Raw genomic sequence first — 12,533 nt, forward strand, 5'->3', positions numbered from 1 at the left:
ACAGAGCAAGTCTGGGCTAGGTGGAGGTGTTTCTGACATCCGTGATCGGCCCTGCTGGTGAGAGAGCATGTCCTAGACCAGTGCTCCACCAGGAAACAGAGCACTTCAGAGAGCAGAGGACACTGGAGCTCATGAAAGCATCTAAAGCACACTCTGGGTGCGGGGGCAGTACTGGAGTTTGAACCCAAGGCCTCACACATGCAAAGTATGCACTCTTATCACTGAGCCACATTCCCAGCCCACACTGAATTTTTGACCGCTTCATATTTTAATCTCAGAGTTTCTCTGTAAGTAAATGATGGTAGAATTCATCTTACCAGACAATCACTTGGTAGTGGTCCAAACTCTGGGTGCAGCCAAACTCTTAGGGTAAGTTTAGGAATAGTTTTATCACAGGATAGTTTGAATCTTATTAAGCTTCTTATTGTTCGCCCAAATAGCACCAAACCTCCCAGTCCAAACCCAGGGCCTTGGAAGGAGGCCAAGTGAAGCTTCTTCCCAGAAACACTGTGGTCAGCTGCCCCTTTCCAGCCTTCACCTGCCTGCTGTTCACTAATAGCTGCATTGAACAGTCGAGGGCAGGGGTGCTGGGGCTTCCTCTGGAATACTCTGCCCAAACAGTTGATAAGACAAGATCAAGAGAAGCCTCCTTTGAGTCTTGGTTTGGATATCAGAATATTGATTCAGATAGTGAATTATTCACTATCTGAATAATTATTTCCCAGTGGGTATCAAACAATTCATCTAATATTAAAGTCATTTCCCTCAAAACTGTCTTCTCCTAGATTTGCCCTTTATTTCCCATCCTAACCTTTTCAGACTAAACTATCGCTTAGCATACCTACCTTTCCCTCCTTCAGGTTAGTCTCATACTTCAGGAACCTGCCAGCCTTTCCAGCCCTTCCTTGGCCATTTTCCTGCTGGCTCCCATTTCAAGCCACCCTTTGCCTCTTCTCTACACGGCTTCCCTGGGCCCAGGCATTTCAACCACCTTGGTCTTGAGTGCCGCCTTTATTTTTGTTCCACATCCCTTCGGTTGGTGCCCACTTTTCCAAACTAATTTCTTTCCCATTTTTTCTTCAACTGGTACTTCCCACTCAGAGGTCAGTTTCTCAGCTCTTTGCTGAAACAAACCATGGTTATTGTCAGTTTTGACTCTGCCCTTGTTCTTTTCTTCATAAGAAATCCTCTTCTCTGGAGCCCTCTAGCTTTCCAAATCCCCCACACAATTTTAGGTATGATTAAAATCTCATGGGGCACAAGTCAAGTCTGTCCTCACCCATCTCGGTTGTCTCCCTATCCTCAACCCTTTGAAGATACTTAAGGGTTTACATGCCACAATTTAATATGTAATGCCATTCTGCTTTTGTAGTCCTAGATTACTTCCTTTGTCTTCAGTATCTACTTTGTTATTCACTTATTTATTTCTTGAAAATGTAATAGAGGTTTAAAAAAAAAAAAAAAAAGAGCCTATGGTGTGTTTATTCCTCTCAGAAGTCTTAAGTGACAAAAAAGAATTTCTGTGTTCCCAGGATGCAACACTGCAAGAGCTTAGGATATGTTCTGGAGACACATTGCTTTTAATTGAAGGAAAACTTCCTCTTCCGGTAAGATTTTGCCTCTAAATAGACATTTTATAATAACAGTTATTGTTCTGAATACAAAGGTGTTATATTCTCATTGTGGGAAATTGGGGAATATAGTCATAAAAAGAATAGAGAACTTTCCCAGAATCCTACCTATAAATATTTTATAGGTAGATATTTCTTCCTATAAATATTTCTAAATAAAATTAAAATCAATTATATGTAAAAATTTTATTTCATCCTTTTTATAGTTAACATTTTAACCTGATTATAAAACCCAGAAGTAGTTATATCCAAGGTGATGATTAACTGCTGTTTAATTCACCTATATTCCCAGTATTGGAAATTTAGCTTATTTAAAATTTTTTTGTTCTTACAATTAGTACTTAAATATAAAACCTTCTATCTGGGAGTGGTGGCATACACTGTATTCCCAGCAACTCAGGAAGCTGAAGCAGGAGGATCTCAAGTTTGAGGCCAACCTGTAATTTAGCAAGATCATCTCCAAATAAACCCAACATCTCCATCCTAACCTTTTCAGACTAAAATATCGCTTACCATACCTACCTTTCCCTCCTTCAGGTTAGTCTCGTACTTCAGGAACTTGGGAATGAAGCTCAGTGGTAGAGCAACCCTGGGTTTAATTCGCAATACCATATATACACACAAAACAAAGGTGGAATTACTAACTCAAAAGGCATGAGCTCTTTAAAGATTTGATGCTACATATTGCCAAATTGTTTTCCTAACAAGTCCTACTAAATTAATAACCTTGTTGGCAAAGTATGTGAGGACTTATTTTATTGCTCTTTTATAAACATTGCATGTCACTACTTTTTTTTGGTGGGGGGTGGGGGCGGGGGGGCACTGGGGATTGAACCCAGGGGCTCTACCACTGAGCTAAATGCCCAGTCATTTTATTTTTTTTATTTTGAGACAGGGTCTCACTAAGTTACTGAAGCTGGCCTTGAACTTGTGATCCTCATGCCTCAGCCTCCTGAGTCACTGGGATTATTTTTCAAAGGTGGAGATATTCTCAGGGCCTTCTGCATAGCAGGCAAGCACTCTTGCCACTGAACTATGCCCCTAATCCCATAATTTATTTAACGAATCTCTTTTTTTGAAAAACACTATAAAAAATATATAGGTGCTATTTTGCATATGTATGATAAATTCCTAGAACAGAAATTGTCCCGCCAAAATTATGGCCTACAATAATGTGAACATCTTCTAAAGATGGACCATGGGTCATAGTTTTTGCTCCCATAAAAAATTTGCACTGGGTACCCCTGTATACATGGCTTCTTATGCATGCACATGTATCAGAAAGTAAATTGCTAAGTGTGGAATGGCTTACTCAAAGGACTTGGATTTTAAATTTTAACAGATATGACTAAATTCCTGTCCAAAAACCACAGGTCATGAGCTTTAAGTTTATTCATATTTTCACCAACATAGCATATTATTCGATGTTCTGGGTTTTGACAGTCTGCTAGGTGAAAAAAAAAAATGGAAATTGGGTGTTTTGACTTACATGTATTTAATTTAGGTTGAATATTTGTTAATCTTCATCAATTTAATTAAGAGATTGTACTATGCATTTTTTAATATATATATTTTAAATATTTTACAGGAATGAGCTCTGTAACTACAACCTATTCTCTCTCTTAATGAATCTAATTTCTTCTGTACTTAAAAAAAAAAAAAAAAGAGGTGGGGCCAGGTGTAGTGACGCACACCCATAATCCTAGAGGCTGAGGCTGGAGGATTGTGAATTCAGATACAGCCTCTGCAACTTAGCAAGGCCCTAAGCAACTCAGCGGGACCCTGTTTCTAAATAAAATACAAAAAAGGGCTGGGGATGTGGCTCAGTGGTTAAGCATCCCTGGGTTCAATTCCCAGTAGCAAAAAAAAAAAAAGTGGGAAGAACTAAATTAGTAAAACTGACAATATGGGGCATGTATGAAGACAATGGATTTGTTTCATGTGGTTTGCTTCATTTAACAAATGCATTGTGCCAGGGGTGCTTCCAGTGCCTGGAAGCAGTGGTGTGGCATCTCTAGGCTAAAACAGTAAGTATAACTCATGGCAGTTGGTAAATTGAGAAGGAAAAATAACAACTTTAAGTACATTTTATGCCATCCATAATTTTTTTTCTCTGTGTGGAAGTGTAAGTGAAGATTCTCTTTAATTTTTGTACATCACAGCAATTAAAAATGTTTAGTTCTAGCTGGAAATGTGGTGCATGTTGTAACCCTAGTGACATGGAGGCTGAGGCAGGATAATTATGAGTTTAAAGCCAGTCTGAACAACTTAGTGAGAACCTGTCTCAAATTTTAAAAAAAGATCTGGGAAGTAGCTCAGTGGTAGAGCACCACTAGGTTCGGTTCACAGTATTAAAAAAAAAATAATTATACACACACACATTCATATAGATGTATAGATACACACACACATTCTGTTTTTCAGGGTTTTCTGAAGGTGCCCATCTGGTGGTACCAGCCTCGCGGTCACTCAGAGAGTCAAGACCAGCCTTGTACCTCTTCTCAAGGCAACGGCTGGAGAGCTGCTAGCACCCAAGGTGAGGACAGAATTAAATTTCCACAGCCAGCCTGTCATGGAGAAGTGAAATGCCGCTTCTGCTCTGGAGTTAACAGACATTTATTTGAAAAACGCAAGGTTGAAAACCAAAGCCTGTTTATTCCTTTTTAATAATAACAGCACCACCTGATCTCATGCAGTGCTTTGCAACTCTGTAAAGCACTATATCTTAATATTATATCAATATATGATACTTTTTCAAAGATCTTTTAAATATCAGCTCTCAAGATCCTCAGAGCAACAGAAGCCCCCTTGTCGCCATGTAGCAGAATGTTGGGGCTTCAGCCTGTTCCGTTGTCCACTGGGCAGAGGCCAGAGCTGGGGTTCACATCCTGTGTGTTTCGTCGTCTTCCCCCCCAACTGTCCCCAAGAACTGCTTCTAGGGCACCTGGCATTTCACTCCTTGGAGAAGAAATGCAGGAGTACAGTGTTGTCTCGTTCTTGGGTGCAGTGAACACGCTGCAGTGGGCAGAATCCCTGGCAGTGACCAGACTGCCTTAGTGTGGGCTTCCACTCCTCTGTCCACACCTTTTAATCTCTTCTGAAGGTAAAGAGACTTTGCTGGTGCTGGGCTGGGGATGGAGCGCAGAGCCTCACACATACAAGGCAAGTGCTGTAGACACAGAGCCACACCCTGAAGCCCAAGAAAATGTTCTTTTAATAGGGCCAAGTTTTCAGGTATATTTTTCTTTTTATTGTGCTTTGCTTAATTATTTAGCTTTTTTTGTGCCTTAAGGTATTATGTATTATAATTCTATTTTTTTGAACCTCTTCAGAATGAACTTAATATAAATGAGTCAGATTCTCTACTTATTGTTTGAAGTTAGGTCTATATATGTAGAGTAATAAAATATGTTAAAATAGCTGTGAAATCGACAAAGTTATTTTTATTCGAGTTGCATTTGTTTTTGTTAACGAATCCTAAAAATGCTTGGGTAATAAAATAGTAATTACATGCAGAGTTGAATTATAGATTTTTTTAAAGCATGCATAATCAGTATGTTTCTCCATGAAATTAAGAAGATTCATTTTTGATAATGCCTCTTTGTTATAACTAGAGGGAAATGTTTCATCCTTTCAGTAGCATCAGCCTGCAGTTTCCTTGAGACACAAGACCACTTACAAACAGGGCTTTTTCGCTTTATCTACTTATAATTCATTTGTAATTTCTTATTATGTATTAGCAGTATAGCCAGCAGTAAACAAAACATTTCATTAAGGCAAAAATTACAGACAGTATTCTGAATTTAAAATTTAGCAGCTTTTGGGCTGGCGTTGTAACTCAGTGGTAAAGTGCTTGCCTCACACGCGTGAGACCCTGGGCTCAATCCTCAGCACCACATAAAAATAAACAAATAAAAATAAAGATATTGTGTCCATCTACAACTAAAAAAAAATATTTTTAAAAAAATTAGCAGCTTTTATATCCAGAGAGCATTTTAGTTTTCCCATTTTTGGAAAATACTCAGAAAGGCCTTCTTATTATTTAGATTTTCTTCATTCCACAAACAGTTATTGGGCCTTTAGTATGTGACACCCACCATATCAGGCATTGGGGAGACACACAAGACAGGTGGGCTGCACCCCTTGAAATTCCTGTTCTGTTTTGACAATGCAGAGGAAACTATATGTGCACACAAAAGAGGCTCCAGCTGAGATCAGAGTCATAAGAAAGAAGGAAGCCATGTCAAGAACACAGGCAGGGTGGCCTACCAGCAATGTCTTCTTTGAGGAAAGAAAGAATTTGGAAAAGAACATTATAGATAGATATTACCAGGGTAAGCTCCCCAGAACATTCTGCCATCAGCGTGCTCCCTGATTGTTAATTCACCAGGCAATGAATTCTGAGGGAGCTCTGATTAAAGGGATTCAGATTTAGAGGTTCTTGAGTGACTTTTTAGTAAACCTGTTTACAATATCAAAATCCTTTACAATATCAAATAAACCCATTACAATGTCAAAATATGGCAGTGTCTTTCAGAAATATGAAATAAGTTTTAAATTCCTGCCAAACACCCACCTCTGTCCTTTTAAGGTGCCCCTGGCCATGTGCCTGCGGAAGTTTCTCTCGTCTACTTGGGAGATGTGGATATCTCAGAAGATGCTGCTTTGGTGGACCTGAAATCTCAGGTCAGACTTCTTCCTGTAGTGGGCCTTAGTGGTGATATGGCTTCTTCCAGTGAGATATTAATATGTTCTTCTATTTCCTTTCCCTCAATTGCAGTCTGTTCTGATATGGCACTTGCTCTGTGCCATGTTCAGGGGTAAGTACCAGCAGGCAGCGGACACCGCGGCCAGACAGCCCCGACTCTGTTTCCGCCTTTGCCCTCGTGGCTTTCACTTATTGACGCTGACAGGCATGCTGTGCTTGTGTTTGAATCTACCCTTAGCAACTCGTGGCTTATGTTCATTTTTATTTTTTAGGGAAACGTGGTTTATTGAAACATCCATAAAGCATTCACTTGACATTGTTTTGTACCGTCGTGAGCCATATGTTAAATGTCGTTAGATACAAGTTGTGTTATCAGTCTCCCATGGGGCAGGTACCAGCTTCTGTGTTAGGATGCTAAACTGGATGTCATGATGTTTTCTTGTGCGTTAATGAGCACAGAGAAGGCGAGTTGTGTCCAAATGGAAAGGCCAAGTGGAGCATAACCCAGAGAGCTGAAGAAGCATCTTGCTGTCATGGACAGATATGAACTTGCTTTTTACTTAAAGGAAAGTACACAGGGCCTCTGTATGCCTAGCAGTGGTTGGTGTGTGGCTCATGTGTGTCCTCAGTGTATGAGATAACATTCTTCCAGAAAGCCAGTCACTACGCCGGTGAGGACAATTGGGAAGATGCTTGTTTTCTTGCATTAGGTTAATGAGTGTTTGGGCCTACTTACTGGAGGCAAGGATTTTGAAGTATTTCAGGATGAGAAGTAACCTGGCTGGGAGTGCACACAGCCGGGAACTGTGCAGCACGCAGAGTGGCTCTGCTCTTGTGAATCACACGTAGAACTCCCTGTGGAGTTTGAAAACATGATTAAAATGCAGCTTTTGGCTCATATGTAGAAACAGGCAACTTACCTATTTCTCCAGCCAATTCAGCAGTGAGAAATATGAAAATTTTTTAGGATTAACTTAAGAGTTAGCTATTCCTGTTATTTTTCCTGGTACTGGGGATTGAACCCAAGGCCTCACTCTATCACTGGCACTACAGTGACATCCCCAGTCCTTCGGGGGATTTTGTTTTCGTTTTGTTTTTAATTTCATTTTGAGGCAAGGTTCTCACTGTATTGCTGAGGCTGACCTCAAACTTGCTGTCCTCCTGCCTCAGCCTCCCGAGTCCCTGGGATTACAGGTGTGCACCACTGCACCTGGCTCCTGTGAGTTCTTAAATAGACTTTCTCATTACTTAAGGTGTGCTTTCCCTCCGGTGTCATTGTGTACTGCTTCATTCCGTTTGTTTTAATGAGTGTTTTTAAACCAGTGAAGAAATGTCTTTTTTCTTTGTCTAGGCCAGAGCCTTAACCCCTTCCTCAGAGCTTGCTGTCCCTGCCCCAGCCCTCCTCAGAGCCTGGACGGTGGAGAGCAGGCGCCCTGGCAGGCTCTTACGCACTGACCGGCAGCGGCTCAAGTAGGTGTCTTGCAGGAAGTTTGCTGTGTCTCCCTGCTACCCCTCAGGACTGGGTGGCCAAGGAGCCCCTATGAGGAGACTCTTCCTTTGAGTCAGGTGACAGCATCTGGGAGGCAGATGACACCTCTCACTGTTATTTAACTCTGGGATAACTTCATCTTTCCTCATTAAGTATAAATGTAGCTTTGTGTGTTTCTCCTGTGCTCCAGAGACTGTAACATAAAAAAATTTGAAGTGGAAGTTAGGAGCAAGCTGTCTCTCACTCAAGAAGTGTTTGCTCAGCCTTCTGGAACCTTGAATGAGCAGGTTGGGGGCATGGACAGTAACTGTCATTTGCCTTAGAAAAAGTATTCCTGTGGGATTCTTTTACATCAGTTCTGATTGCGAGCCAAATAGCAAGGGTGTGAGAATCTCAATCTTGGCCAAACAGTGGACCATTTCTCTGGCATCTTCACAGAGCACGACCTCCCTGTTTAGTCGGGAATGACCCAGGTCTCTAAATAATCCCCACAGCAAGTATTCTGAGTTTTCCCCTTTTCCAGAAGTTTGAGCATTCTTACATAAGAAAACAGCCTTTTGCTTAAGGAAAAAGCTTAAAACTAGCAAAAAAAAAAAAAAATCATTGTCTTGAAAAATCAAATGATATTCCCCCCAGTGTTGTTTTGTTCCACTTATTACCAGGGAATATAAACTAGGACGGAGACCCGAGATCTGCCTGGAGCCCCTTCAGGAGGAGGAGCAGCTGGGGTGAGTCCTCCTGCCCAGGTGGAGCCCTGTGCCCGTCTTCTCACCGCTGCTGGCCTCTCAAAACTCCTCAACCTTGACATCCGAGTGGTATTTCCCCACTACCTCTAAGTAGTCTAGCAACTTAAATCAGAGTGTATTCTGGAAATGTGTTAGGAGTTCTGGCGTCTGGAATTGAAACTCAGCCACCATAAAAACAGAGCCCCCCTTGCTCCCAGCTCCTGACCAGCCAGGCCCACTTCTGTTCCTGTCACCCACGCCACCCAGCGTGCTGCCCTGCTCTGGGTTAAAACACCATGTAACGGGACTGCAGTGTTGAGATCACGCCTCGTCTCTCCTCCTAGAACACGTCTCTCTCCCCTTTTTCCCATCCAGTTCTCACCTGTGGCTTTTACCTCATATCCTGTAACGATGTCTGTGTGTCTAGGTTTTTATCCCTCCCTTTAAATACACTCTTTCTCCTCCCCCTGCCCAGGGACCTTTTCCTGCTGAGCTTTCTCTATCTGGTTCCCTTTCCCCAACTCTGAGCCCTGCATTTGTGCTCCCTGGCTGCCCCTCAGCATCCACATTTATAGTTCCTAATATCAAGTACATAATTGTGTGCCTCAAACTGTCTTTTTTTTGTAGCTTCCCACTTCTGTCTCTGAACCAGCATTTCCTGGGGGGCTCCATGGCTTGAACCTGTCAGGCTGGCTCCTGTTCCCTTCCCCGCAGGAGTGTGGGTCCTGCCCAGGCCTCAGCTCTACCTCAGCTGCCCCTTTCCCCGCTGCTGCTGCCCCTCCAGGATCTGTGTTGGATGCAGGGCGGTGTCTTTGCTTCTGTTCTTCGTCAGGATTGAAGGAAATCCTGGGGAGAACAAAAGTTTCCTGCCAGCATTGAGGGTGTAGGGGAGTCTGAAATAAAACCCAGAAGAGTTCTGGGATGCTTTGCCCCCGTGCCCACCCCACGCCCTAGCAAGTATTGTGTGCCTGGTTGGTTCTGAACCTGGCATCCTGTTCTCTGTGCAGCCCCCAGGATGTACTGCTGAGGACGCAGATGCGCATCCCTGAGGAGAGGGCCTACGCCCCTGCTGTGGACTTGGTGTGGGACACCGCCCGAGGCTGGACCACCGGCTCCCTGAGGCAGAGAGTGGCCGATTTCTATTCTCTTCCTGTGGAGAAAATTGAAATTGCCAAATACTTCCCTGAAAAATTTGAGTGGCTTCCTATATCTAGCTGGGTAATGCTATGGGGCTTTCCCAGAGGACTTGGGGCTTCCTGGCCTAGCAGTTAGGGCAACTGCAGTTTCTCACAGTGATGGGCTATTTAGTAAGAATTTGAGGTTGAATTTTATTTTTATTTAAGATGTTTGATTTTCCTATAGAACCAGCAAATTACCAAGAGGAAAAAGAAGAAAAAGCAAGATACTTTGCAAGGGGCACCCTATTACTTGAAAGATGGAGACATTATTGGTGTTAAGGTGGGTTGGTTAAAAGCAAATTGACCACTCTGACAAGACACAAGAATCAAATAACACCATAGAAAAGTTTATCAGATCGTTGAGACACAATGATCCCCATTGAGATCATTTCAGATAATGGGTAAGAAAGAGAGAGGCAGACTTCTGGTAAGAATAGTGGAACCTTGACCTGAGAACTGTAAGGGACAGTGGAAGGAAATTTAGACCAATTCCACCTGTGACCATAGATGTAAAAATTCTAATAATAAAACACTAGCAAACAAGCCTGGCAAGCGTGTTTTGAAGATATTGCTATGTGGGGCTGGGGATGTGGCTCAAGCGGTAGCGTGCTCGCCTGGCATGCGTGCGGCCCGGGTTCGATCCTCAGCACCACATACAAACAAAGATGTTGTGTCCGCTAAAAAATAAATATTAAAAAAGATTCTCTCTCTAAAAAAAAAAAAAAGATATTGCTATGTGATAACAAAATATATTTATCCAAAGAATGCAAGCATGGCAGTGTTGAGAATATACCATGGGATATACATATATATAGTAGCCTTCTCTCCTCTACCTGAGAGCGGGGCTGTCTATCCCATTGACTGAGGTGGTTTTTTGTTTGTTTGTGCGTTTGTTTTATAGGGATTCACCATTTTTAAAAATATATACAACTTTGGAATAGGAATTGTAATCATGCCAGTTTATTGAAAGAGACGATCCTGGTTATGATGTGGTTGTCTCCCAAGGAGGTGCACCAAGCAGCAGCCATCCCTTCCCAAAGTCACTGAGGCTAACACCCCAAGAGTCACGCTTTGAAATGTGACCACTCAGGTGGGGAAGCCCTTAACACCAGACTAGGGCCAGGCCAAGGAACTGCCCTTTCCTGCCCTGTGGCCTGGAGGCCTGCATTGTGGTTGAACTCCGAGGCAGGTAGCAGGAGGACAGGGTTTACCACAAAAAGGATTCACAGGTAAAACTGAGGCTGAGTGGAGGGAACAGGAGAAGGAAGCTCTGTCACTCATCCTGCAGCGAAGGAGTCCTGAGGGAAATGCCAAGGTCGAAGCTCACACTTCAGCTATAGAAACACATTGATTAAAAAAAGTAACAGAATTTATAAAACAAACAGCTGTTCCCAGCACAGCAGATTGGAGACCTGCTGGTCAACGTGCATGGTTTCCACCTGGGTCCCCATAAAGCCCCTTTTGTTTGGCTCAGTCCCAGTGGGAGCATTCATAGTGGAAGGCAAAGGTCAATGGCTAGAATTAATTTCCCTTGTGAAGCCCCCACAACTTGTTCTCATAAAACACTAGAACATTTTACATCCCTAATAATCTGGTTTATATTAATCTGAATATTTCCTTTTGTCACTTTAGGTGATTTTTTTTTAAACATATCTCTTTAAAATATAGGCTAAACGGACGTGGAGACGTTGCTCACTAGCTGTTTTACTCTTGAAATGTAGAACCTTCTGGTCGATGACAGTGACGACTTCAGCACAGCCAGAGACGATGCTGAGAAAGAGAAGCAGGAGCTGCTACCTCGGGGGAAGAGGGACAGGTAACTGGGGCCTCACACTCACCACGGCCTCCCCAGGCCCCTGGCTTCTTACTTCTGTTTGGAAAGTCTGGTGAGGACTTGTGCTGTGACACAAACCACTCTGCCACCCACCTTTTCATGCCTCCTGCAGATGGCTTCCTTATGGCACTTCTTGTGGAGCGTGTGAAGTCCCTGGATAGCAGGAGTCATGGGGAGGCCTCCCACCTGCACCCAGTTTGCACTCTCTTCCCTCCTCTCCTCTCCTGCCACCTTGCCCCGTTTCCTGGGTCTTTTTGCTCATATATACCCTCGGGTCCCCACCACCTAAAATTCCAAGACTCCTGAGCTGGTGTGCCAAGTCCCACCCTGCCACCTCCACCCTGCTGCTCCTGGCTACCTCAGCCTCACCGTCTTCTCCAACTCTCTTAAAGGTTCCCAAAAGCCTGGCTGCTCTGCAGTGGCTACTCTACGTCCTCATCTTACTTCTCTGCACTGCTCAGTGCCTGTACCCTCCCCTAGTGTGCAGTGCCCCTTCCCACCGCCAGGGCCTCCTTCCCTCCACCTGTCCCATGCACACTGGCTTCCTGCATGTCCTTTCCCCACATGGCCTGCTGGACTCAATTCCACTTTGGGTGCTTGCTCTGCCACACTCTGAGTCTTCCCAGAGTCCAGCCCCCTTCTGTGCTCCAGGCCACGCATACCCACCAGAATCTACTGGAGCACTTCACAGGCCTGCAACTGAATTCCTGAAGCTAGGTTTACTCTGCACGATCCTGCATTCCCAGCTTCCTGTCTCAGTGAGGCTCACTCTGTCCACACTCTCCACTGCTTCTGCCTCAGATCTACCTGCCCAGTCTGGCCCCTGCTCATCTCCTAATTTTCACCTCTTCCCACCCTCCACACCTTGGGCAGCAGCATGCCAGACACATGCCTGCAGTGAGCTCTGCTGTGGGACATCAGGCTGGAGGGGGCAGAGGCTCAGGCCAGGCAGGTCCATGTGGCTCAGA

The 12,533-nt window shown here is 43.7% G+C and overlaps 1 protein-coding gene across 11 annotated transcripts in view; it reads left to right on the plus strand.

The window, feature by feature from the left end:
* Usp40 (ubiquitin specific peptidase 40) overlaps positions 1 to 12,533 on the plus strand; it is a 66,852-nt gene that overhangs the window by 50,786 nt on the left and 3,533 nt on the right. For 8 of the 11 annotated variants that reach the window (XM_071619525.1, XM_071619524.1, XM_071619531.1 and 5 more), the window contains 8 exons: positions 1,533 to 1,607; positions 4,056 to 4,167; positions 6,223 to 6,317; positions 7,691 to 7,809; positions 8,491 to 8,556; positions 9,561 to 9,771; positions 9,916 to 10,011; positions 11,400 to 11,547. In XM_071619525.1, coding sequence (XP_071475626.1) covers positions 1,533 to 1,607; positions 4,056 to 4,167; positions 6,223 to 6,317; positions 7,691 to 7,809; positions 8,491 to 8,556; positions 9,561 to 9,771; positions 9,916 to 10,011; positions 11,400 to 11,547 — 922 coding nt within the window. Of the gene's footprint in view, positions 1 to 1,532; positions 1,608 to 4,055; positions 4,168 to 4,734; positions 4,866 to 6,222; positions 6,318 to 7,690; positions 7,810 to 8,490; positions 8,557 to 9,560; positions 9,772 to 9,915; positions 10,012 to 11,399; positions 11,548 to 12,533 lie in introns of those variants that run through there. The other 3 variants (XM_071619529.1, XM_027941712.2, XM_071619532.1) reach the window with 2 other exon arrangements.

Source organism: Marmota flaviventris, chromosome 11 (assembly GCF_047511675.1).
Source record: "Marmota flaviventris isolate mMarFla1 chromosome 11, mMarFla1.hap1, whole genome shotgun sequence".
Classification (NCBI taxonomy): Eukaryota; Metazoa; Chordata; class Mammalia; order Rodentia; family Sciuridae; genus Marmota; species Marmota flaviventris.